Source organism: Cornus florida, unplaced genomic scaffold (genome assembly GCF_030987335.1).
Source record: "Cornus florida cultivar Cherokee Brave unplaced genomic scaffold, ASM3098733v1 CherokeeBrave_3.0.0_Hap2_Chr06, whole genome shotgun sequence".
In the NCBI taxonomy this organism is placed as follows: Eukaryota; Viridiplantae; Streptophyta; class Magnoliopsida; order Cornales; family Cornaceae; genus Cornus; species Cornus florida.
Window position 1 is genome coordinate 17192412 of NW_026775576.1, and position 24418 is coordinate 17216829.

Here is a 24418-nt window from a genome sequence, read left to right on the forward strand (position 1 = left end):
CAAAACATAAGGAAGAATTAAAAATTAAATCCTAAATCCGATTTTACCAAGAAAGATATGAGAGATTCAATATAGGGGATAAACATATAAACCATGATACAAATTGAATCATGAGGACGATGACTTGAAAAATCTTACCTTGAATGATGCAGGAATGAAGGAGGTTTGAGAAACCCTAATTCGCCTTGAAGAGGGAAGAGAACGAGAGTGAGAGAAAATGAGAAGTGAAAAGTAAAAAAGATGATGTCACGGTTCAAGTAATATAACAGGTGAAAAATGAACCGTCACAGGAATAGGTCGATGTAAAAGTTGCAAATGTCGACCGGATCTCTTAATTCGGTTGATGTAAAGTATAGAAACGTCAACCGGTTGGAGCAAATATGTTGAACCATGTCTGCTTAACAAGATTAGACCACCTCATTTGTACATGCCATTCTTAAGTCCCTTTTAAGTGAACAGAATTGATCTTCTTGAATAGGTTTAGTGAATATATCCGCTAATTGCTTTTCAGTGCTTATGTATGTGAGCATGATATCGCCTTTTGACACATGATCCCTTAAAAAATGATATCTAGTTTCAATATGCTTTGTTCTTGAATGTTGAATGGGATTTTTAGAAATGCATATTGCACTTGTGTTATCACACATAATAGGGATATGATCAAGGAAAAGTCCAAAGTGTTCAAGTTGTTGCTTAATATAAAGAGTTTGAGCGCAACAATTTCCAGCTGCAACATATTCGGCTTTGGCCGTAGATAGAGCCAAGGAATTCTGTTTCTTACAAGACCAAGACACTAGAGATTGTCCAAGAAAGTGACATGTCCCACTAGTGCTTTTTCTATCAACTTTGCATCCGCTAAAATCCGCATCCGAGTATCCAACAAGTTCAAATGAGGTATGCCTAGGATACCAAAGACCTAGACTCATGGTATTGCTGAAGTAGCGAAAAATTCGTTTAACGGCACATAAGTGAGATTCTTTAGGACAAGATTGAAAACGAGCACACAAATATACACTAAACATGATGTCTGGTCTACTTGCGGTTAGATATAAAAGACTACCAATTATATCTCTATACTTTTTAATATCTACATTAACCCATTTTTCATCTTTATCAAGATTTAAGGATGAACTCATAGGAGTATTAGCATGTTTGACTTCCTATAACCCAAATTTCTTAAGCAAATCTTTAATATACTTTGATTGACAAATGAAAATGCCATCAACGTTTGTTTAATATGCAATCCTAAGAAGAAAGTGAGTTTACCCATCATGATCATTTCAAACTCATTTTACATGCAAGAAGCAAACTTTTCACATAGCATTTTATTGGTTGATCCAAAGATGATATCATCAACATAAATTTGAATGATCAATAAGTTGCTATCAATAGATTTAGTAAAAAGAGTATTATCAATTTTTCCTCTAGAAAAACCATTTTCAAGTAGAAATCCACTTAGTCTTTCATACCAAGCTTTTGGAGCTTGATTCAAACCGTAAAATACTTTTGTCAATTTAAAAACATGATTTGGACAATCATAATTTTCAAAACTCGGTGGTTGTTCAACGAACATTTCTTCATCAATGAATCCATTCAAGAAGGCACTTTTTACATGCATTTGGTATAATTTAAAGTTCTTATGAGATGCAAATGCAAGGAGCATCCTTGTAGCTTCAAGTTTAGCTACGGGAGCGAAAGTTTCCTCATAGTCAATTCCTTCTTCTTGATTATAACCTTGAGCAACGAGCCTTGCCTTGTTTCTCACAATTATTCCTAATTCATCCTTTTTTGTTTCTAAATAACCACTTTGTGCCAATGATGGTCTTATTTTTAGGTCTTGGAACTAATTGCCAAACTTCATTTCTTTCAAACTGATTGAGTTCTTCTTGCATTGTAAAGAGCCAAGAATTATCATTTTCGGCTTCATGAATATCTTTCGGTTCAAGTTGTGAAATAAAGGCGACATAATTGCATATATTGCTCATTTGAGATCCAGTGCTTACTCCTTTGGATGGATCGCCAATAATTTGATTGCTTGGATGATGAGACACTTGCTTCCAAGTTTTAGGAAGTGTATCCTTATGAGATTGGCTTTCTTTTGGATCATCTTTGATGAAATCTTCTAGAGATGAATCATTTAACTCAAGCTTTTCAAGGTCCTTTTCAATCTCAATCACATCCTCATTATTCAAAGAGCATCTAAGAAGGGGTAATGGTGATTCATCAAATACAACAAGTATGGATTCAACAACTACAAGTGTTCTTTTGTTGAACACTCTAAATGCTTTGCTACGAGATGAATACCCTAGGAAAATCCCTTCATCCGATTTAGGTTCAAATTTTCTGAGGTTATCTTTATCATTCAATACAAAGCATTTACACCCGAAAACCTTAAAATAATCGATGTTGGGCTTCCTTTTGTTCCAAAGTTCATAAGGAGTTTTGTTGAGAAGTTTTCTAATAATGACTCGATTTATGACACAGTATGAGGTACTAATGGCTTCGGCCCATAGAGTCCTAGGAGATTTATGTTCATTCAACATAATCCTAGCCATTTCTTGGAATGACCTATTATTCCTTTCAACAACTCCATTTTGTTGAGGAGTTCTAGGAGCCAAAAGATTATGATTGTATCCATTATCATCACAAAAACTTTCAACATCTTGGTTTTCAAACTCTCTTCCTCTATCACTTCTAATGGTTTTAATCTTACACTATTTTTCGTTCTCAACTCTTTTACAGAATTTAGCAAATATTGAATGAGCCACATTTTTGTGGGTAAGGAAAAACACCTAAGTGAACCTAGAGTAATCATCAATAATGACAAATGCATAGAATTTTCCACCAAGACTAGCAATTCTCTCCGGGCCAAATAAGTCCATATAAATTAATTCAAGTGGTCTTGTAGTCGTTATATCCTTTTTCCTTTTGAATGACGATTTAATTTGCTTCCCTATTTGGCATGCACTACAAGTTTTATCTTTTAAAAATTTAGTCTTTAGGAGGCCTTTGACTAATTCATTTTTAGATAATTTTGAGATAAAATTCATGCTAGCATGACCCAACCTTCTATGCTATAACCAACTATTTTCATTTAAAGAAACAAAGCATTTAACATCTTGATCATGTAATTCACACAAAAGCAAAGTATATACATTACTATTTCTAAGAGCATGAAATACTTCATTATTATCCCTTTTGACAATGCATTTATCCGATTTAAACAACATATCATATCATTTATCACATAGTTGGCTAATACTAAACAAGTTATGTTTTAAACCTTTAACAAGTAAGACATCGTCAATAGATAAGGAAGAGGATATACCAATAGTTTCGATCCTGATGACCTTGCCTTTTGAATTATCTCCAAATGTAACGTTTCCTCCTTTGTGAGCCTTCATAGAGAGAAATTTTGATCGATCTCCCGTCATATGTCTTGAGCATCCACTATCAAGGAACCATTTGTCCTTGGATGAATATGGAGACTTCAAGCAAACCTACAAAAGGAATTTAAGTAATCTTCTTTTGGTACCCACAATTTCTTGGGTCCATGAGAGTTAGGAAGAGGCATATATGTCCCTTTAATAACCCAGATTTCTTTTGTCATACATGGCCTGATAGGATAATAATTGTTCTTATGTCCTAGCTTCTTACAATAATTGCATTTTGGACTAAAAGAGGAATTTTTAACAAAATAGTTGTTCAAAGGTTTTCTCTTTTTCAATCAACAAGAATCTTTGTTGTGAGGATCAAATCTAAGCCCATCCTTAGCAAAAGCATTTCTTTGTTTTCCAAGTATGAAGCCCAAATTCTCTCTACCTTTTGTGAATTTCGCTAAAGTCTCAATTTGATCTTCAATAATAACTTTCAATGATTCATTTTCGGAAATTAAGTCAATTGAGGCCGATTCTTTAGCTAATTCTTTTTCTTTTTTCAAGACTTCATTTTCAAGTTGAGATTTTTCAAGGTTTTGAGAGATGATGTACTTTTCTCTTTTAAGACTAGCACATTTTTAACCATTTTGCCTAATTCATCATGTAATTCTTTAAAAGCATCTAGCAAGTAGTTATGTGCATCAACCAATTCATCATAAGTAGTTTCCAAATCAAATGAGTCGTGATTAGAATTTACCTCATCTTCGTCGGCCATAAGACAAAGATTAACCAACTCATTGAATTCATCATCACTTTCGGATCCGTTTGAATCATCATCCTCCCATGTAGCTCGCATGGCTTTGCCTTTCCTTTTCATTTTTGTAAGCATAACAATCGGATTTGAAATGTCCCGGTTTTCCATAATGGAAACAAGTAGGTGCTTCTCTTTTTCCTTGCTCACTAGATGAACCACTTCTTTTAAAGTTGTTGCTCTTTTGGTACCTCTTCATTTGAAGGACTCGTCTCACGGTTTTGGTAATGAGAGCAATTTCTTCTTCTTCATCATCATTAGGAGCCTTATCAATTGTGACATCTTTGGTAGTAGCTTGAAGAACTATGTCCTTCTTTTGAGTTTCTTTTTCTTCATCTCTATCATTTATTTCAAGTTCATATGCCATCAATGAACCAATGAGTTCATTTATGGGAAGTGTGTTGAGATTTTTGGCCTCTTGAATGATGGTCTTCTTGGCTTCCCAATTTTTAGGCAAAGATCTAAGAATTTTTCTCACATTCTCGGATGATGTATATGACTTTCTAAGCGCCTTCAAAGGATTCACAATGTTAGTAAAACGAGAGTACATTTCACTAATAGTTTCTTTGCCATTCATGGTAAAGAGTTTATATTTATGGACAAGCATATTCATTTTGGATTCTTTAACATGACTAGTACCTACATAGGTAACTTCAAGTTTATCCCAAATTTCTTTGGCCGTTTCGCAATCCGAAATTCTATTGAATTCATCTTTGCTTAAGGCACAATAGAGATTCGTGATAGCTTTGACATTGCATTGTACAAGCCTACGGTCATCGAGGGTCCATTCAATATCAGGTGTTCGAACATTTTCACCATTTACTATTTTGGTAGGAACATGGTCTCCTTGTTCGGTGGCTTTCCAAACATCTATATCTATGCCTCTTAGGAATGCTCTTATTTTGATTTTCCAATAGTTGTAGTCACTTCCGTCAAACCAAGGAGGTCTATTGTTAGATTGACCTTCTTGATGAAAAATTGTATTGGCCATGATTGTCCTCTAAGATGATTAAATCTTTTTCTAGAGATTAGGCTCTGATACCAATTGTTAATCACTAATTGACTCTAGAGGGAGGGTGATTAGAGTCAATGGCCAATTTTTAAATTTTACTTCCAACTAATTATTATGCAATACTCAATTGAAATATTTAAACAATATAAGCACAAATGTAAAGAAATAGAGATAGAAATTTGAAAACAATGATACGGCGATTTAGCGAGGTTCAGAAGCTCCTACTCCTCGGCTCAAGGTCCTTTCTTGAGGCTTTCCACAATCACTAGAGCTCCTCCTTAAAGGTGGAGAGCAAACCTTCAATTGAAGCAAGACCTTGCTTCTTTTTCTTGCTAGGAAAACACATTTCTCCTAGGCTTTGCTTTTGGGTCACACCAACCCTTAGAAGATTGTAGAGATATATAAATGAGGATTACAATATTGTTTCTCTCTCTCACTCTCTAGAAGATTTTACAAGAATCACTCTCACACTAGAGTATGTGGATGAAATAAATGAAGCTCAAGTCTCTAAACTGATATGAGAGAAGGAATGAGAAGTAAATGCTCAGATCAGACTGTTTAGCTCTTTGAATGCTCTTAAATGCACTTGGATGATATTCTTGAATGCTCTCTTAAAGAAGTTCTTTTATTTGTAGACCAACCTTCTGTATTTGTAGAGATTTCGAGTTCAATAGAGTTGTTGTAGGTGGTTGGGAGCATTAAATGAAATTTTAGCCATTAGAAATTTGAATCTGCAGAGCTGCGACCAAACCGGTAGACATGTGGCATAAATCGGTTGATGTATGCTGTAAACCGGTTGATGTATGCTGCAACCAGTCGACCTTTTCTTCATGAACCAATTGATGTATGCTTTGAATCAGTTGACGTAAAATAAGCTTCATTTTGACATTTTGCTACTGTCTAGATACCAGTCGACATGTGCATCAAACAAGTCGATGTAAATGAACTTCAACTTGAAATTTGCCACTGCCTAGATACCAGTCGACATATCCATCAAACCAGTCGACGTAAATTGTTTGATCTTGCTGTTTTAAGCCCTTTTCTTTTGTAGATTGACAAGATCATATTTTAACCCTTTGAATTTTATTGAGTGCACTTTATAGTGAGATGAAGCTTTAATTAATTTCATCCATTACTCTGACACACTTTCCCATAGCTACCCTTCTTCTTTAAGCCTTTAGATGCTTATGAACACTTTGTAGAACATTTGCAGCCTCTTGATGCTTTAAGTGACTATATGATGACATGAAGTTCCTTTCTTCCTTTTTATAACAAAGCATTCTTTACCTTGCATTTAAACTCAATTGAACCATTAGTATAAAACTTCATTAACTGATTTGTTATCATTAAAACTAATGGATTAGGGCATTTGATCAACAACAAGTTCACAATGTGAATAAAAATACACTAAAACAATGTTGTCAACTTAAGAAATCCATTCATGCTAATATATAGTGAGTTTCAAATCCTTGATTGGGTATACCTCATTCCCTGCCTACCGGTGCCCTTATACTATCCTTCAAGAAAGCTCTACCAAAAGACATAACAATATAGTATTAAGTTCACTAAGAAATCATTAGCAAGAATTATACAAGAATTTCATAGTTACAACTATAAGAAATCTCTAGAATTTAATTCTCCACCAAATGAGATAACATCAATACAAGAGGTATATCATATACAAGCCTTGAACAATATGAAACCCTAGGTTAATTACATGCAATATTCATCTATATGCAACCCTACAATTCATATAACATGCATACAATGTATATTAACTTCAAATAACACAATAAAATACTAAGGGTATAAACATAAGACACCCCCCATCTCACTAGCGAATAGAATCTCTAGAATCCCAAGGAAATGTGTGCAAAGTGAAATCCAAGAACAAGGTGTTGAAGACAATGGTGTGAGAGATCTTTTGTCTTCCATGAGCTAGGCCAAAAGGGTAGTGGAAGAGGGTTGAAACCAAGGTTCCAAGGTTAGGGTTTAATGGTGGCTAGGTGAGAGGTGAGGAAAATGAAGTGGAATTCTCTAACTTTTTCACTAACTAAGTGAGTTGTAAAACACATAAACCATACTAACATTACCTCTCTCACACACACAAAAATCACACCCCTCCATTTGTCACCATCCAATGCACCCTCACAAGATTGAATCTCCACCCTACACTTGTCACAATCCAAGTTCTCCAAGTGTCTGCAACCAAAAGTCAACAAATTATCAAGGAAAAGGTGACACTTGTCACACTTTTCAAAAATTGCAAAAAGGTCCATCTTCTAAATATCTCACAAAAATAATTGCAAAAAGGTTCCTAAGCCAAAATATTTCAAAAAGATAAACGCACAAAGACCCCCCAATAATAAAAATGTTTCCACAGAAAAAATGCAATCATACCTCTAGGAAAGGAAAATGAATACGCATACTTTTCTACACAATTAAACCATGCATTGACTGCAAAATAAAACAATTTAAATGCATGAGATGCCAGAAACCGATCCTGGACACCAAACCCTACCTCAGGTTCTACAAAACCGTAAGGTAACATGAAAAGAAATAAACAAATAAAAAAAATGAATGTCGAAAAAAAGGAAAACGATGACACGGTCATCACAGTTTTCAAATTTAGTATGAAAAACTATATTTTTAGTTAAACATATTCTTATGTAGAATTTGGTGTTTCGGATCAACAATGGCACCAAATTCATAACGCGTCGAAAAGTGAGACTTGAGTTTAAATGACTGGTGATTGCATATATCGAGCTTTTGTAGATTATTCTCAGAGTCTAAAGTAAGTTAATTTCCTGGTTTTTTTTTTTTTTTTTTTTTTTTTTTTAAAAAATGTAGTGAAGAAACTTAAAAAGTGTGGACATAGACACGGAACACTGACATCAAACAATACGGATACTATAACTTGTCAAATTCTAAAAAAAAAAAGAAAAGAAAAATGGGACACGAGCACGACGTGAACGCCACAAATATAAATTTCCATGATACTCATATATAACTTTAATTAATTTATATTTCTATACTAAACATATATAATTATAAGATAATGAATTTGAATATAGAAAAGAAAATATTATATGATATATAATTTCTAAACTATCTGATATATAATTTCTAAACTATCTTATTAATATAGTTATGTTTTTATTCGGTATATATTATAAGTTTGTAACACGTGCTTCATGTCAGTTTTGTCAATAACTTTTGATATATATTCATAATATTGTTTTGAGGATTATATTTGTTTTATATAAGATGAAGAGTGTAAGAAGTATTCGTCAAGTGTGCGATGTAGTGCGATATGTATTGCAAAGTGTCTAAAATAATAATAAATATTTTTAAATTATGAACACGATGTCAACATGGACCTGTAAGGAAGCGCCAATGCCTTTTAAAAAGGGATTATTCTTTAGATTGATTCTTGTTATCATTAAGAATAAAAAATAAAAAAGGACTGAAGTGTGACTATCCCTAGATTGGACTCAGACTAGGTGTAGTAGTGTTGTGGTCCGAGTGGTAAAGGATCATTAAGTGTCCCACCCTATGCTTCTAGTTTCAAACCCTTTCTTAGGCTATGTTTGGTACGGTGGGAAAGAAAAAAAATGATAACATTAGTTCTGAGGGAAAAGAAAAGGAAGAGAAGGGAAGAATAATTTTAACTTCCTAACGTGTTTAGTTGATTAATGAAGGAAAAGAAAGAAAAGGATAATATTCATGTTTGGGAAAAGAAAGGAAAGAAAACTATTTAAATAAATTTACTATTATACCCTTTCATATTTTACAAGATAAATTTATGGCCTTTATAATTTATAGGCCCATGGATGATAGGCCACCAAAAAAAAAATAATAATAAATTTAGGGTAAATCATTTCAGCCTCCACAATCGCCTCCATCTCTATTGTCCTTCTCAACTCCGAACTTGCCCCCCTCTCAAACAACAAAATCTACAAGAATCAGAAGTTCAAAACCCATTATTTATCTATTTTTCTGCAATAATCAAAAGTTCAAAACCTATTACCCATATCAAAACCCCATTTTAGATTGTTCAGAAAATCAAAACCCATATCCTTCAGTTTCCATCGCCCATTGTTCCAGTTTGGGTTCGCCGTTCGCAAGCTTCAGCCGCTGGCCCGCTGTCTCTTAACTCTCAAGCTTGCCCTCCTCTTTCTCTACAACTGCTAACTTGTATGTATGGGTTTTGTTTTAATTTTTTCCTAAATCAACTAATTGAGGTTTGTAATTCTTGTTTTGCAAACTAAATCCAAAAATCAAGTGCAATCTTGATTTTGTGTAAGGGTAAATATGGCATCAGAAATAATACATCAAGCCTCTCCTTCTCTTTCCTCCCATTTTTTGGAGGATAAGAAAATTACTATTCAAGCCTTGTGATATCCTTCCAAAACCATCATTTTCCTTTCATTTCCTTTCCTTCCAACAATTTACGCCAAACACAATTTTTTAATCACCCTCTCTCACCTTTCCTTCATTTTCCATTGCACTAAACTGACCCTTAGGCTATGTTTGGTATGGTAGGAAATGAGAGAAATAATAACATTGGTTATAAGGGAAAAGAAAAGGAAGGGAAGGGAAGGATAATTTTAACCCTCTATTGTATTTGGTTGATTAATGAAGGAAAAGAAAGGAAATAATAATAATCATGTTTGGGAAAAGAAAAGAAAAGAAAGGAAAAGAAAGTATTTTAATAAATTTACTATTATACCTTTTTTTATTTTAAGAGATAAATTTATAGATTTAACTTTGAAATATAAAAATAATATTTTAGCGTAAATCATTTTAGCCTCCCCAATCGCTTCCATCTCTATTCTCGTTCTCAACTCTGAACTTGCCCTCTCACTCTTTCTGCAATTGCAAACTACAAAATCTTCAAGAATCAGAAGTTCAAAACCTATATATTTTAGTTTATCTATCTGTCTGCAAGAATCAAAAGTTTAAAACCTATTACCTATATTAAAAGCCATATCGGCATATCAATTCAGATTGTTCAAAAAATCAAAACCCATATCATTCAGTTTCCATCGCCCGCTGTTCCAGTTCGGGTTCACCGTTCGCAAGCTTTAGCCGCTGTCTCTTAACTCTCAAGCTTGCTCCCTTCACTCTTTCCCTACAACTACTAACTTGTATGTATAGGTTTTGTTTTAATTTTTTTTTCTAAATCCACCAATCAAGGTCTGTAATTTTTGTTTTGTAAACTAAATCCAAAATTCAAGTGTTAATCTTGATTTTATGTAAGGGTAATTTTGGCATCAGAAATAAAACATCAAGCCTCTCCTTCCCTTTCCTTCCATTTCCTCCCATTTTTGGGAGGATAAGAAAGTTACTGTTTATGCATTGTGTTATTGATAAGCGCTGAAAAGTGCGTATTTAAACCCCTTAATCTTGAATGTTCTAGAACCTTATAACATCTTATTTTCTCATTTTAGTCTAATTTCATGTTATTTCCCTTTTCAGACATTTATCCCCAAAATAAGTCAATTCAGCTGAATTAGAGCATTAAAAGAAGCAATCTCAAGCCTAGTGGAAGAAAGGAGCAAAATGGTGAAAAAACCTTCTCTGTCGGTCGAACCAAGTTACGATCGATCACACTGTGATCGTTCCAACCCTGCCATAATGGATCGAGCCCTTTGTCTTTATCCTCAGAAAAATTTCCTATTCAAACGATCAAACCCTTTTGATTTTATCCTCACCTACCACTGTTGTCCTTTTCCCAAAAATATCTCAGCCTTGTTCATATCCAAAAAGTGTGCCGCTATGGTTCGATCGATTCGAGCAACCATGTGATCGATCAAACTGCCTCAAATTGCGTAAAAAATAAAAGTTTAAGCCAAATTAGAGGTGTGCTCGTGGTGCAATCATTTGGAGGTACTAGTGCATGAGGTCTGGCCATTACGTGTGACATTTGAGCTACCTATATAAGGATTTTGGCCATTTATAGTAAAAAGGTTAGTTAGAAAGAGAGACTTGGCTAGAGATTAGAGGGAGAAACATATAATTTGGGAAAGTTCTTCCACTCATCTAGGGTTTCTACCAAGAACACAAGAAGAGGAGGATGAATTCTACCATGAAGATAGTCCTTAAGGGTTGGATGACAACATCAATGAGTGGCTAAACCATTCTCTTGGGGCTAGAGATAGCCCTAAGCATGCGTCCTAGACTTTGACGTTTTGTAATTAATGGGGATTTATGTTGTATTTCTTGTCTTGAAATCTTATATATATAAATCTTGTTTCTATAATGATTTGTGTAGTTTAATACTTCCAATTGATCATTTAATTATATCCATGTGTCTATGTATGCTAGAATGAATGTTCATGTGTTTATCTTTAGATTTTATGACATTGATGCATGTCTATATGTGTTGATATTATGAATCTAGTGATGGTCAAGGCACAGTGCTTAAATGGATTATTCTTGTGGTCTATTTGATGGTTCATACTTATTTCTTAATGGATTATGCCACCTCCTTAGTTTAAGCAGTTCAATTTTCATGTCACTAACTTAGTTGTAGTGTAATTGCCTTACTTTCTTAGATAGGTGGACAATCCATTCTTGTTATTTGATGTTCCATGCTTATAAATGCAAGTGGTATATTTCTCTAACCTAATGAGTGTGCATTAATTGTGGACTTGTGGAAGGATTAATGGCTTAATTTGATATGTTATGTTATTCACTAGATTGACTAGATAATGTATGCTTACTTGGCTATCTATGTTTGATATTTCAATTAATGGCACACACTTTCATTTACAACACACAATCCCCCTAATCCATCAAATATTGAATGTTTAAGAAGGTAATGCTTAGTGGTGAACTTTATGACCCAAGACTCCTCTCTCATATTCTCTACACCTCATTTGTTTTAGTTGTTTTACATTTCATTTCTTTAGTTTAAAGCGTAGTATAATTCAACCGACAAACTCTTTTTTGATCATTCGACCTACTAATCTAATATTGATTCTAAGAATACCGCTCATTTTCCTTGGGGCGATCCCTACTCATTCTAGCTACATTAATAGTTAGTAATGATAATGGCATTCTATAAATTCAAACTTGGCCACAATACATTTTACCACTTTGGTATTTGACGAACCCACCAAGTTTTGGCGCCGTTGCCGGGGATTGGCAATGCCATATTTTGGAACCAATTAGGAATTAGTACTCTTTTGATCTTGTCTTTATTTTATTTCATTTTGGTTACTTATTGTGTTTATTCTTGATTTGTTAAGTACATTGAGCAAGGGAAGTGAAGCAAAAAGATTCTAAAGCAAAGAAGCAAGCTAAGCTAAGCAAAGTAAAAACATAAAAAGTTAAAAATAAAAAAAATAAAAAAAATTTGCAAAGCAAAGCAAGGCAAAGAAAAATTGAAAAATAATTTGAAGTTGCTTAAGGACCTTTGTGAGCTTTTCTAACTCTCTCTCTACTTAAATAGTCGGCCCGCGTGATGCAAGTTTTAATTTCTTAGATAAATCGTCGGCCCGCGACGTGGCAAGTTATTTTTCTTGCATATTGTTGAAAGCATAGGAGTATAGGATCAATGTATATAGAGGTTTGTTGATTAACTTGTTGCGGAGGAGAAGTGCTTGCTACTTGCTATTTGTTGAGTTGTTGTTTGTTTTGATTGTGTATGCATGGTCGTAGGTCATTGAATCCTACTCTTATCCCACTTAATTTGAATCTTAAATCCATTGTTCGCAATCCAAGGGGAAGGGATAATTCTAGTGACTCTATTTCATCAATGGTGGAACATAATGAGGGCCATGTGGAGGACCTTGGTCACATCGACCAACAAGGTATTCTTCACCCTAATGTGCATCAACATCAATTTAAGTACCATTAGGCATGCCTAGACCCTTTATTCCACAACAACAAGGCCAAGTTCCAATGGGAATGCCTCTGCCAATTTTTGTTCCACCTCCACCTCTCGTTGTTCAAGTAAATCATGGTGCTCGTGTAGAGCCACCGGTTGTGAATCCTCTTCTTGCTTTAAGAGATCATTATGCACCAAATGAGTATAATGCACTAACATGCATTCAATTACCTCCATTTAGAGCACACCATTATGAGATTAAACCACAAATAATTCAAATGCTTCCCAATTTCCATGGGCTACCAAGTGAAGAACCTTACAAGCATTTGGATGAGTTTCTTGAAGTGTATTCCATCGTGAAATACACGGACATACTGGAAGAGGTTTTGAGGTTAATACTCTTCCCTTTCACCCTTAAAGACAAAGCAAAATACTGGTTTAATAATTTGAGGCCTTTTTTGATAACTTCTTGGGCAGAGATGCAACAAGAATTCTTGAAAAAGTAGTATCCGGTATCAAAGACCAGTGCAATGAGAACTTCAATTCGAGAATTTTCTCAAGGGGAATGGGAAATGTTTCATGAGGTATGGGAGCGATTGAACGATTTGCTTAAGAAGTGTCCACATCATGACATCCCTAAATGGCAATTAGTTCAATTCTTTTTTGAAAGTTTATCGGATACCTATAAATGAATGGTTAATGCTTCTATGGGTGGTTCTTATCTTGATAGGCATGAAGATGATGTATGTCGTTTATATGAGAGCATGAGTGAGAATTCAATGCATCGATCTTTATCATCTAAAAATAGTAGAAATTTAGATGGAAGGAAAATGTTGACTTATATCAAGTTGACCATTCCAATGATATAGTCGCCGAAGTGAAATCTTTATCCCAAAGGTTTGATCAATTTTTGATCAACCAAAATTCTGTAAACCAAGTGTCTTCCTCCCCTAATCGTACTCATCATCCTTCCAATAAATCATGCATGACTTATTCTAGGGTTTTATATTCTACTTCCAATTGTCCTCATAGACATGCGCAAAGTGAACACCATGAACAAGTGAATGCCGCGTTTGTTAACTAAGGGAATAATCCCTATGGCACTCACTATAATGCCGGGTGGAGGAACTATCCAAACTTCTCTTGGAAAAGCCAAGGGGAAGGCTCAAACCCTCCCTAAAGTGGTTTCCAATGCAAGTATGTTCCGCTCCCAATACAAGGCCAAAGTTCCCAAGGTTATCGCTCATCTTACCAAGCATCACATGGAAACCAATTTTCAAACTCTCATTTTCCAAATCAATCTTCATATTCTCAAGGAAATTCAAGGAGTCCCGCATTTGAAGAAAAAGTTCTAACCGTTTTGGGTACTTTGGAAGTAAATACCCAATTGTTTTATTCTCATTCTCAATCAATTGCAAAGCTAGAAAACCAAGTCGGGCAAATAGCTAGTACCTTGAATGCTAGGGAAAAAGGAAAAATGCCTTTGAATCCACCACCCAAGCAACAATTTGTTGTGGAGACCAATTCCTCTTCGGGAGGTCATATATTTGAACTTGTGAATGCGGTGACCACTTTGAGAAGTGGAAGAGTTGTTCATAATCAAGACAATATCAATTCTAAATTCAAAACCGGAGAAAATACAATATCAATTCCAAATTAAAAACAAGCAAATGTCATACCATGAATGCAATGCAATGCATGTCACTCCCCATTTTTCAAAAACATCATTACTTCACAAACTGTTAATATAACCCGTCTTTTGGTGACTCTACAACGACACGACAGAAGGGTTGGCTACTGTCCCTGACCCTTGGGTACTCCCGCGACGTCATTTGGGGCCCAGATAGCTCAACCACGCTAGGACGATCTCCCTAATTCCCTCTAGGTTACACTAACACACCGGCCCTTTGGTGACTCCGCGGCGACCGGGTTTTCTCAAAATCATTTAATTAAACTTCTTCCCAAAACCCCTTTCTTTTTCATTTCAAATAACTTTGCCCTTTTTCATGCCCAATGCTATGGATGCATGTCACATACTTTACCATTCCCATGGAAATAAAGAAATTTCTACTACATAATTTAACATGCTTCCACATAGCTATTTCTAGTAAGATAATAAACACTTAGGCAAGGAAATTATGGAAATAAACACATAGGCATGTTTTTCTTACAATCCATTTAACACCTATGAACATAGACTTCATATACAACATTTATATCATCCTCAAGGCAATTAACTCAAAATTAAACATGCTTTGCAACAATTATGGAGAGATAATTCACAAGGGATAAGAAAAACATGAATTAGAGACCCCTACCTCAAGATTATGCAAAACTTCCAAATTAATGCCCTAGATCTTGAATCTCCTAGAGTGTACCAAGCAAGAAATTGCTCCTATCAACTTGTAAATCTTGTCGTGATCTTCGAATTACCGCAAACGGCATCCAAAAATACCAAAAGTTGAGGGAGAAATCAAGATTTGAAGTTTGAAACCCAAAAGAAAGAAAATAGAAAAATCTAAAATGGGAGAAGAGAGTCCAATGGGAGTGAGAGAAAAGATAAGAGAAATGAGGGCCAAAAATGGCTCTTGGTCTCTCTTAAACACTAATGTGGGCCCCACCTATTTTTCTTTTATTTTCTCTTTATTTCTTTTCCTTTTTACATCACGCAAAACATATATATGCACCAACCATAATATAGCCACATATAACACATTAAATAAAGATAAATATGATGCAAATGGACCCATTTAAAATCCCGTATGCAACAATTCCGGTAGCGAGTCCCACGCAGAACCGTCCGGCCCGAAAAACTGAAAAATGTGAAAATGGTCACCCTTGCATTTCAAAGAGTTCTAAACTCAATGAAATGCCCCAAACAACTCTCGGACACAACCGGCACACTCCACAGTGTCCGGTACGAAAAACAGCAAAAGACGAAAATGCCTTTACAACGACAAAATTTCAAAAAAATGAAAAATGATGAAAAAATGGAAATATCACAATCTCCCCAACTTAAAAGGATTTCGTCCCCGAAATCAAGCCATACCTGGAGAAGAAAACAACTCTGGATACTTGGAGTAAACCTCCTGTTCAAGCTCCTAAGTAGCCTCCTCGACTCCGTGATGTCTCCAAAGAACCTTCATTAGCGGTATCGTCTTATCCCTTAACACTTTCTGTCGTGTGTCAAGGATCTGAACTGGTCCCTCTTCATAGGAGACATCCTCATCAATATCCACATCAACCCAATCCAAAACATGAGATGGATCCGGTTCATACTTCCGTAACATCGATACATGAAAAACATTATATATCCTATCCATCTGTGGTGGCAAAGCAAGTCTGTAGGCAACCTCTCCTACGTGATCTAAGATCTCAAATGGTCCAATGAATCGTGGCGACAACTTGCCACTTTTTTCGAATCTCATCAATCCCTTTCGTGGAGAAATCCGTAGAAAAACATGGTCTCCCACCTTAAAAGATAGTGGTCGTCTCTGCCTATCCGCATAGCTCTTATGTCGGCTCTGAGATGTGAGCAACCTCTGTCTGATTAGCTTAATCTTCTCGGTAGTCTCGAGCACTATGTCGTGTCCTAAGGCAGCTGTCTCGCCTACCTCAGTCCAACAGACTAAAGATCTACAAGGTCTGCCATACAACGCCTCAAATGGAGCCATCTCAATGCTCGCCTGATAACTATTATTGTAGGCAAACTCAATGAGTGGAAGGTGGTCCTCCTAACTGCCTCCCAATTCAAGCACACATGCCTGAAGCATATCCTCCAAGATCTGTATGGTACGCTCCGACTGGCCGTCCGTCTATGGATGGAATGTCGTATTTTGTGCAACACTGAACCAAACGCTACTTAAAGTTCTTCCCAGAACTTCGAAGTGAACTTGGCATCCCTATCTGAAACAATGGTTACTGGAACTCCATGCAACCTTACAATCTCCTTCACATACAGTTCACCAAGTGCTTCTGCGTCATTTGTTGCCTTAATAGGCAAGAAGTGAGCCGTCTTGGTCAGTCTGTCAATGATGACCCATACGGCTTCATTGCCCCTCCGGGACTTAGGAAGACCTATCACAAAATCCATAGCAATCTGTTCCTATTTCTATTGCGCTACAAGTAATGGTTACAACAAACAGGCTAGTCTTTGATGCTCGGCCTTCACCTGTTGACATGTAAGGCATTTAGCCACAAACTGTGTAACATCTTTCTTCATTCCATTTCACCAATACAGACGTTTCAAATTGTGATACATTTTAGTACCACCTAGATGAACTATAAAGTGGGAATTATGAACTCTCGTAGAACGTCCTCACGACAGACTGTGGGAACGACCAACAAATCTCTGAACCATAAACCTCCATCTACATGCAAAGTTCAGTCCTTTACTATCTCACCACTGGAGATCAAAGTGTGAATGGCATCCAAATCTGGATCCTGTCTGTGTGACTTAATCACTTATTCGACAAGAGTAGGCTAAGCCACAACACTGAATAAGAATGCCGACTCACTACAAACATCATCATTAAAACACTGTAATCCCATCTCTGCCAGATCTTCAAGAATCTTCCATTTTCAAATGGCTAAACTAGCCAAAGTTCCACGAGATTTCTGGCTTAAGGCATAAGCTACCACATTTGCCTTGCCCGGATGATACTACAAATAAAAATTGTAATCCTCTAAGAATTCAACCTATCGCCTTTGTCTATTGTTCAAGTCCTTTTGAGAGAAAAGGTACTTGAGACTCTTGTGATCCGAGAACACTTCGAATCTCTCACCACACAAGTAGTGTCTCTAATACTTCAAAGCAAACATAACTGCCGCTAATTCCATATCATGAGTGGGGTAATTGTACTTGTGAGTCTTCAACTATCGAGACCAATAAGCCACTACTCTACCATTCTGCATCAACACACATCCCAAACCATCACGAGAAGCGTCATAATAGATCACATAACCCAAGCCACGCTCACCAATACTGGAGCCGTAGTCAACCTTGTCTTCAACTCTTGAAAGGAAGACTCACAGGCTTCATTCCATACAAACTTGATCCCTTTCTGGGTTAAGCGAGTCATAGGCACTGCCAAGCAAGAAAAATCTTTCACAAATCTTCAGTAGTAACCCGCTAGGCCAAGAAAAATCCGGATCTCAAAAACATTCTTGGGTTGTTCCTAAGTCAAAACTGCTTCTATCTTTAATGGATCAACCGATATTCCACCTTCCGAAACAACATGCCCTAAAAACTTCACCTCTTGTAGCCAAAACTCACACATCTCATATTTGGCATACAATCGGTGCTCCTGTAAAATCTACAATACAATACTTAAATGGATCTCATGCTCTTCCCGAGACCATAAATACACAAGAATGTCATCCACGAAAACTACCACAAACTGGTCCAAGTAATCGTGAAAGATACGGTTCATTAAGTCCATGAATGCCGCCAGTGCATTAGTTAAGCCAAAAGGCATAACAAGGAACTTATAGTGCCCATACCGTGTACAAAACGCTGTTGATAAGTGCCGAATACTGTATATTCAAGCGCCCTAAATTACATTAGTTAAGTCCATTAATTGATTATTTTATGTAGATTACCTTCATATGCACGTTTTTGCATATTTTCAGGTTCATTGGACAAAAAGAAGCAAGAAGGGTGCTTTGTGGAGTTTTGAACATCAAAGGTCACAATGCTGAATTTCTGGCAGCAGTGGAACCTGGATTTTGCTCGCCATTTTTACCTTGAAAACTTGAGAACTGGACTTCCCTCATAACATGACATATTTAGAGCTCTGAATCAGCTTTCCAAATCTTCAAGCGGTTCATCATTCGGAGTTTGGAGCAGAGAGTTATGATCTTCTTATCAGAGGTGCTCAGAACTACCTGGCAGCAATGAGTTTCTGTCTTGCTCTTCAATTTCGACCAACCATACTTGAGAATTGGATCTCCACCAAAACATAAAGTTTTTAAAGCTCTAAATCAGCTTTTCAAATATTCAAACGGTTTGTCATTCAAAGTTCAGAGCACAAAGTTATAGCCATTTTACCAAAGTAGGTCCGAGCGAAGCAAAGCAAGCATGGAGCAATCTGCTCCAATTTCGAGTGCTCGAGGCCCTATTTCGAGCACTCGAGATTCAGGCAGAATGCAGCTCGGGACTCTTCCTCTTCAGCCCACTTGTGCATTGGTTTCCACATTTTCCACCCTCTTTCTTTATGGAGTGGTTGGGAATGTCTTTGGAGGAAAGAGAGAGCTTGGTTGTAAGACATAAGGCAACTAAGGGCCACATGCATCAAGAGAGATATTCTAGCAAGATAGAGGAGAGGGAGGAGAAAAAAAGAGAGAGGAGTTCTTCAAGCAAAGGAAGGAGCACGAAAATGGAGTCTTCGATGGAGCTTCTTCCTTCTTTTAGCTTAGCAATGGGTAACTAACTCTTTCTCTAGGGAGGTGATGAAGTCCCTCCCTTGTAAGCATGTCCTAGGGTAGTCTATATTGGGGGATTGCAATGTATATTTATGGTCTTTTTCATAGCTAAGAGCACTTCTTTTGGTGTAATGAATGTTTATATATGTATGGATGATTTCTTCAAGCTCATTATCTTATGTTAGGTGATGTCTTGTATTAATCTTTTTGCTTGAGTTTACATGGTGAGAATGGAAGCAAGGTTATGAAATGATTTAATGGCATGTTGATAGGTGACTTTGATAGACCATTGCTTAGGAAATCCTTTGATGGTGTACGCTTAATCTCTAGCTCCATGTGCTTCATCATTTTGTCAAGAATTTGATAGTCTTTCATTTAAGTAAACGTGTATAAGCTACACCTTAGTTAGGTAGTCTAAACATGTTTACCCTTTTGATGGATTATACTTATTTGAGACCTAATGTACCTCTTGATTACTTACATGGCAACTATGGGTTGCTATGTAGTTCTTGACCATCATATGTTGTTTTTCCCCTAATTTAGGTCTAATCTAGCATGTGTATAGGGATGGAGGCGGATTCACTTCCTTAGTCTTCTTTACTAGTCTTTCATCTCTTAAATTCTTGCAAGTTTTTCATTAATGCATATTTCAATTCATAGTATAAGTGACAAACAATCAACAACTCTTTATTACACCTCATCATCCTAAGAATGATTCTAGACATTTAGGTTGCTTTAGACTAGCGTAGTCCCAGTGGTTCGACTTACCCGACCAATAGCCCTATTTTACAATGATTCGTGCTATTGCGAAGGTTGATGTATAATTGACCAACCGATCAGCTGTCTTTGGGATATCCTTATCCCTAACCCACAACTGATAATAGCTAGACCTCAAGTCAATCTTTAAGAAACAACTGGCTCCTCTCAACTGGTTAAACAAATCATCTATCCTTGGCAAAGGATACTTGTTCTTGATAGTGGCATGATTCAACTTCCGGTAAGCAATACACAACCTCAAATAACCATCTTTCTTCTTAGCAAACAATACCGGTGCGCCCCACGGTGACACACTCGATCAGATGAAACCTTTCATCCTCAAGTCATCAAATTGCTTCTTTAATTCTTCTAACTTAACTGGTGCCATACGATACAGTGCCATAGAAATCAGCGCGGTACCGGGCATTAAATCAATAGTGAACTCCACTTCTCGATGTGGAAGCAACTCTATCAAGTCTTTCGGAAAAAGCATCTAAGAAGTCACAAACAACTGCCAGATAAACCGTCCCTACAGCATCATCTTCTTCGGCTAAAAGACTAGCTAAGAAATAATCATCATGACTCCGTCCCTGAATTTCATACAATGATGAAGGTTGGGGATCACTCCGATCTCCCATGAAAAAGAAACAATCTCCCTCAGGAGTGCAAAATGTGACTCTTCCTCTGAAACAATCAATCGTGGCACGAAATGAAGCTAACCAATCCATCTCGAGAATGACATCAAAGCCAGTTATCTCCAGGAGGATGAGGTCGAACACAAAAGTCCGCCCGGCTATCACGATGGAGTAATCCCTCACAATTCGGCTCAAAGACACTGAAACCCCAACTGGCGTATCAACACATAATGCCCGATCTATGAAACTGATCTCCAACCCCGATGTAAATACAAATGATGATGCAATGCAGGAATGAGAAGCACCAGAGTCAAAGAGAACATGAGCCCAAGAACCAAACACTGGAAAGATACCTTAGAGAATTGATGGACCAAAAGATGCATCAATCGGTACAAGTGCAAAGACATGTCCCTGCGACGCCTGTACCTTAGAACAGCCAACCTGAACACCTAACTATTGCACCGACGCAGCAGGGGTATCCCTCCTAGCTGGTCGTGATCCCTATAAAGACATGGCAGGCTGTGGTGGTGGTGGTGGTCTGAAACCTAACTAAACTGTAGTCAACTGCGACGGCCTCTGTCGTGACCCTCTGCCACTACCGGTGCCTGCTTCCTGATTCAGACAGTCTCGAATCAAATGGCCCTGCTGGCCACACCTATAACAAGCTCTCAGAGCTGAAGAAACTGAAGACGATCTCATAGGACAATTGGACTTGTAATATCCAAGCTGCTGACATTGAAAACAAACGACTCCACTCTTGTCAGACCCAGTTGGCTAGCATGGGAGTGGTAGGAGCGGATCGTGCAGACTGCTACCCTTAAAACTGAGATGAACCACCCCTGTTCCTCTCCATGAAGGTCCCTCTGAAGATAACCCTACATTCCTCTTTTGTCTCCATAGTTCCTTTCCTGCATTTCTATCTTTGGCCTCCACCTCAAGCATTAATGCCCTCTCCACTGCTTCCGAATAAACTTTGATGTACTGTGCCGTTATCAATGGCCTCATTTTGTAATCAAGCCCGGAGACAAACTTTCGAGTCTTTTCAACTTCATTGCTCACCATCTCTGAAGCAAAGCGAGAGAGTGAGGTGAACTTGCTTTTGTCATTGAACTGATCCCTTAGCTCCCACCCAACTCACCTTTTCCACCTTGTGTCTGTTGGTAACTGACTTCCACCAAAGCTTGGCATCTTTAGAAAACTTGTATGTAGCTAGGATGATTTTCACATAATCATCCGTCACATCCATAGAGGTCAACTGAGTTTCTACTTGATCCATGTAGTCATCTGCTACAATAGGATCTGCACCACCTTCGAACATCATTGGCATCAACTTAGAAACCCCAAAAATCAACTTGAGACATTTCTGCACTGGCGTTTCCTCAACTTGAACTACCGGTTATGGCACCGGTTACGAAAGAGTAGCAATTGTTGCCCTCAAGGCATTCTGCAATAAGCGGTTCAATGCTAGTTTCGTCGGACCTTAACCCTCTTCGACGGGTGCTTCAACATTATCCCTCCTGGTAGGAACACCTCTTGGGGTAATCAAATCCCTGAGAAGTGTATCCTCTTCATTTTGCTTTGCCGGATTAGAGCTAGAGCTCTCACCAATGTCACCCCTTGTCGGCCTAGAGCCAACTCCTCTGGTTCCCTTCGTGGCGGCATCCTACTATAAAACGAGAAAACGGTTCAATGACATGACACTTAGGTCTAACCGAGGATGACTCTATACAGTGATGACATACTAACTTAGCATGCAAAATTGTCACGCCCCTGGACCGTAGTCCGGATTATGAACACAACACACAAACAATCACAGTCTCAAAAAAAAAACTATCCCTGTAACCTGTCTTAACCACACATCCACCTATTTATTGTCCTTTACAAAAACAAGACTGAAAATTTATAGATAAGATGCAAATATTACAACATTAAAGTTTTAAAGTCCGAAATAACTTTTATTACATGTCAGAAATATTCTAAAGAAATATAATACAAAACACAGACTGTTATGCAAAATATAACACAACAAGACCAGCCTAGACTCTATATATAGCTAAGGAGGAACACCCTCCAAACCATCCGCGCCATGACCTAAAAAGATGTGAATAATATAGGAATGAGCAACCACAGCTCAGCAGGAATTGCCTAAAGCGCACTCCTTAATACCTCTGTGAATCCAAACAAAGAATAGATAAAAGATAATGGGATCATATAAACTCGGGAAAAAAATATGCTATTTGCAAAATAAAGTCTATAATATTTCTGAACAAATAATGACACTTAATGAAATTAACACACATTTACAAAATAAATATAATTCGGACAAGAAAAATAAAATGCATGTATGTCAAAATGATTAGAAAAATGATAAAAATGCAAGTGCTCACAATCTCCCCAACATACAAGGATTTCGTCCCCAAAATCAAGTCGTACCTGGGGAAGAAAACAAACTCGGATACGCAGAACGAACATCCTGTTCCCGTTCCCACGTAGCCTCTTCAACATCGTGATGTCACCACAAAACCTTCACGAGAGTCACCGTTTTACCCCTTAACACTTTGTCCCGAGTGTCAAGAATCTGAACGGGTCTCTCTTCGTAAGAAATATTCTCATCAATGTCAACATCAACCCAACTCAATACATGTGATAGATCCGGCTCATACTTCCGCAACATCGAAACATGAACACATTATGGACCCTGTCCATCTATAGTGGCAATGCCAATCTGTAAGCAACCTCGTCCACTCGGTCCAAAATCTCAGATGGCCCAATGAAACGAGGTGACAACTTGCCACTCTTTCCAAACCGTAGCAATCATTTTCGTGGAGAAACTTTGAGAAACACGTGGTCTCCCACTTCAAAGGATAATGGTCGTCTTTGTCTATCTGCGTAACTTTTTTGTCGGCTTTGAGCAGTCAACAACCGCTGCTGAATCAATTTAATCTTTTCAATGGTTTCCAAGACAATGTCTGGCCCTAAGGCGGTTGTCTCACCCACCTCAGTCCAATAAACAAGAGAATGACAAGGCCTACCATACAATGCCTCAAAAGGAGCCATCTCAATACTCGACTGATAGCTACTGTTGTAGGCAAACTCAACAAGAGGTAAATGATCCTCCCAACTACCACCAAAATCAAGTACACAAGCTCGAAGCATATCTTCCAAGATCTGGATAGTACGCTCCGACTGGCCGTCCGTCTGCGGATGGAATGCCATACTAAAATGCAACGGTGAACCAAACGTTGCATAAAGCCCTTCCCAGAACTTCGATGTGAACTTAGCATCCCTGTCCGAAACAATGAACAATGGAACCCCATGCAATCTGACAATCTCTCTGACATACAATCTGCCAAGTGCCTCAGCAGAATCTGTCGCCTTAATAGGCAAAAAGTGAGCGGTCTTAGTCAATCTATCAATAATGACCCAAACAGACTCATTCCCCCTTTGTGACCTCGGAAGTTCTGTCACAAAATCCATAGCAATACATTCCCATTTCCACTGTGCTACTGGCAATGGCTGCAACAAACCTGCAGGTCTCTGATGCTCTGCCTTTACCTGCTGAGCTAC

General features: G+C 37.3%; 1 protein-coding gene and 1 pseudogene across 1 annotated transcript; both read right to left on the reverse strand.

Moving 5' to 3' along the window:
• Positions 1 to 13572: 13572 nt before the first annotated feature.
• Positions 13573 to 13671, reverse strand: LOC132315256 (small nucleolar RNA R71; annotated as a pseudogene).
• Positions 13672 to 20647: 6976 nt separating this feature from the next.
• Positions 20648 to 21913, reverse strand: LOC132313839 (uncharacterized). The gene is made up of 3 exons (XM_059812783.1): positions 21686 to 21913; positions 21451 to 21580; positions 20648 to 21192 (listed from the first exon to the last, which is right to left on the reverse strand). The coding sequence occupies exons 1-3, from the start codon at positions 21911 to 21913 to the stop codon at positions 20648 to 20650; spliced, it is 903 nt and encodes a 300-aa protein (XP_059668766.1).
• Positions 21914 to 24418: the final 2505 nt, after the last annotated feature.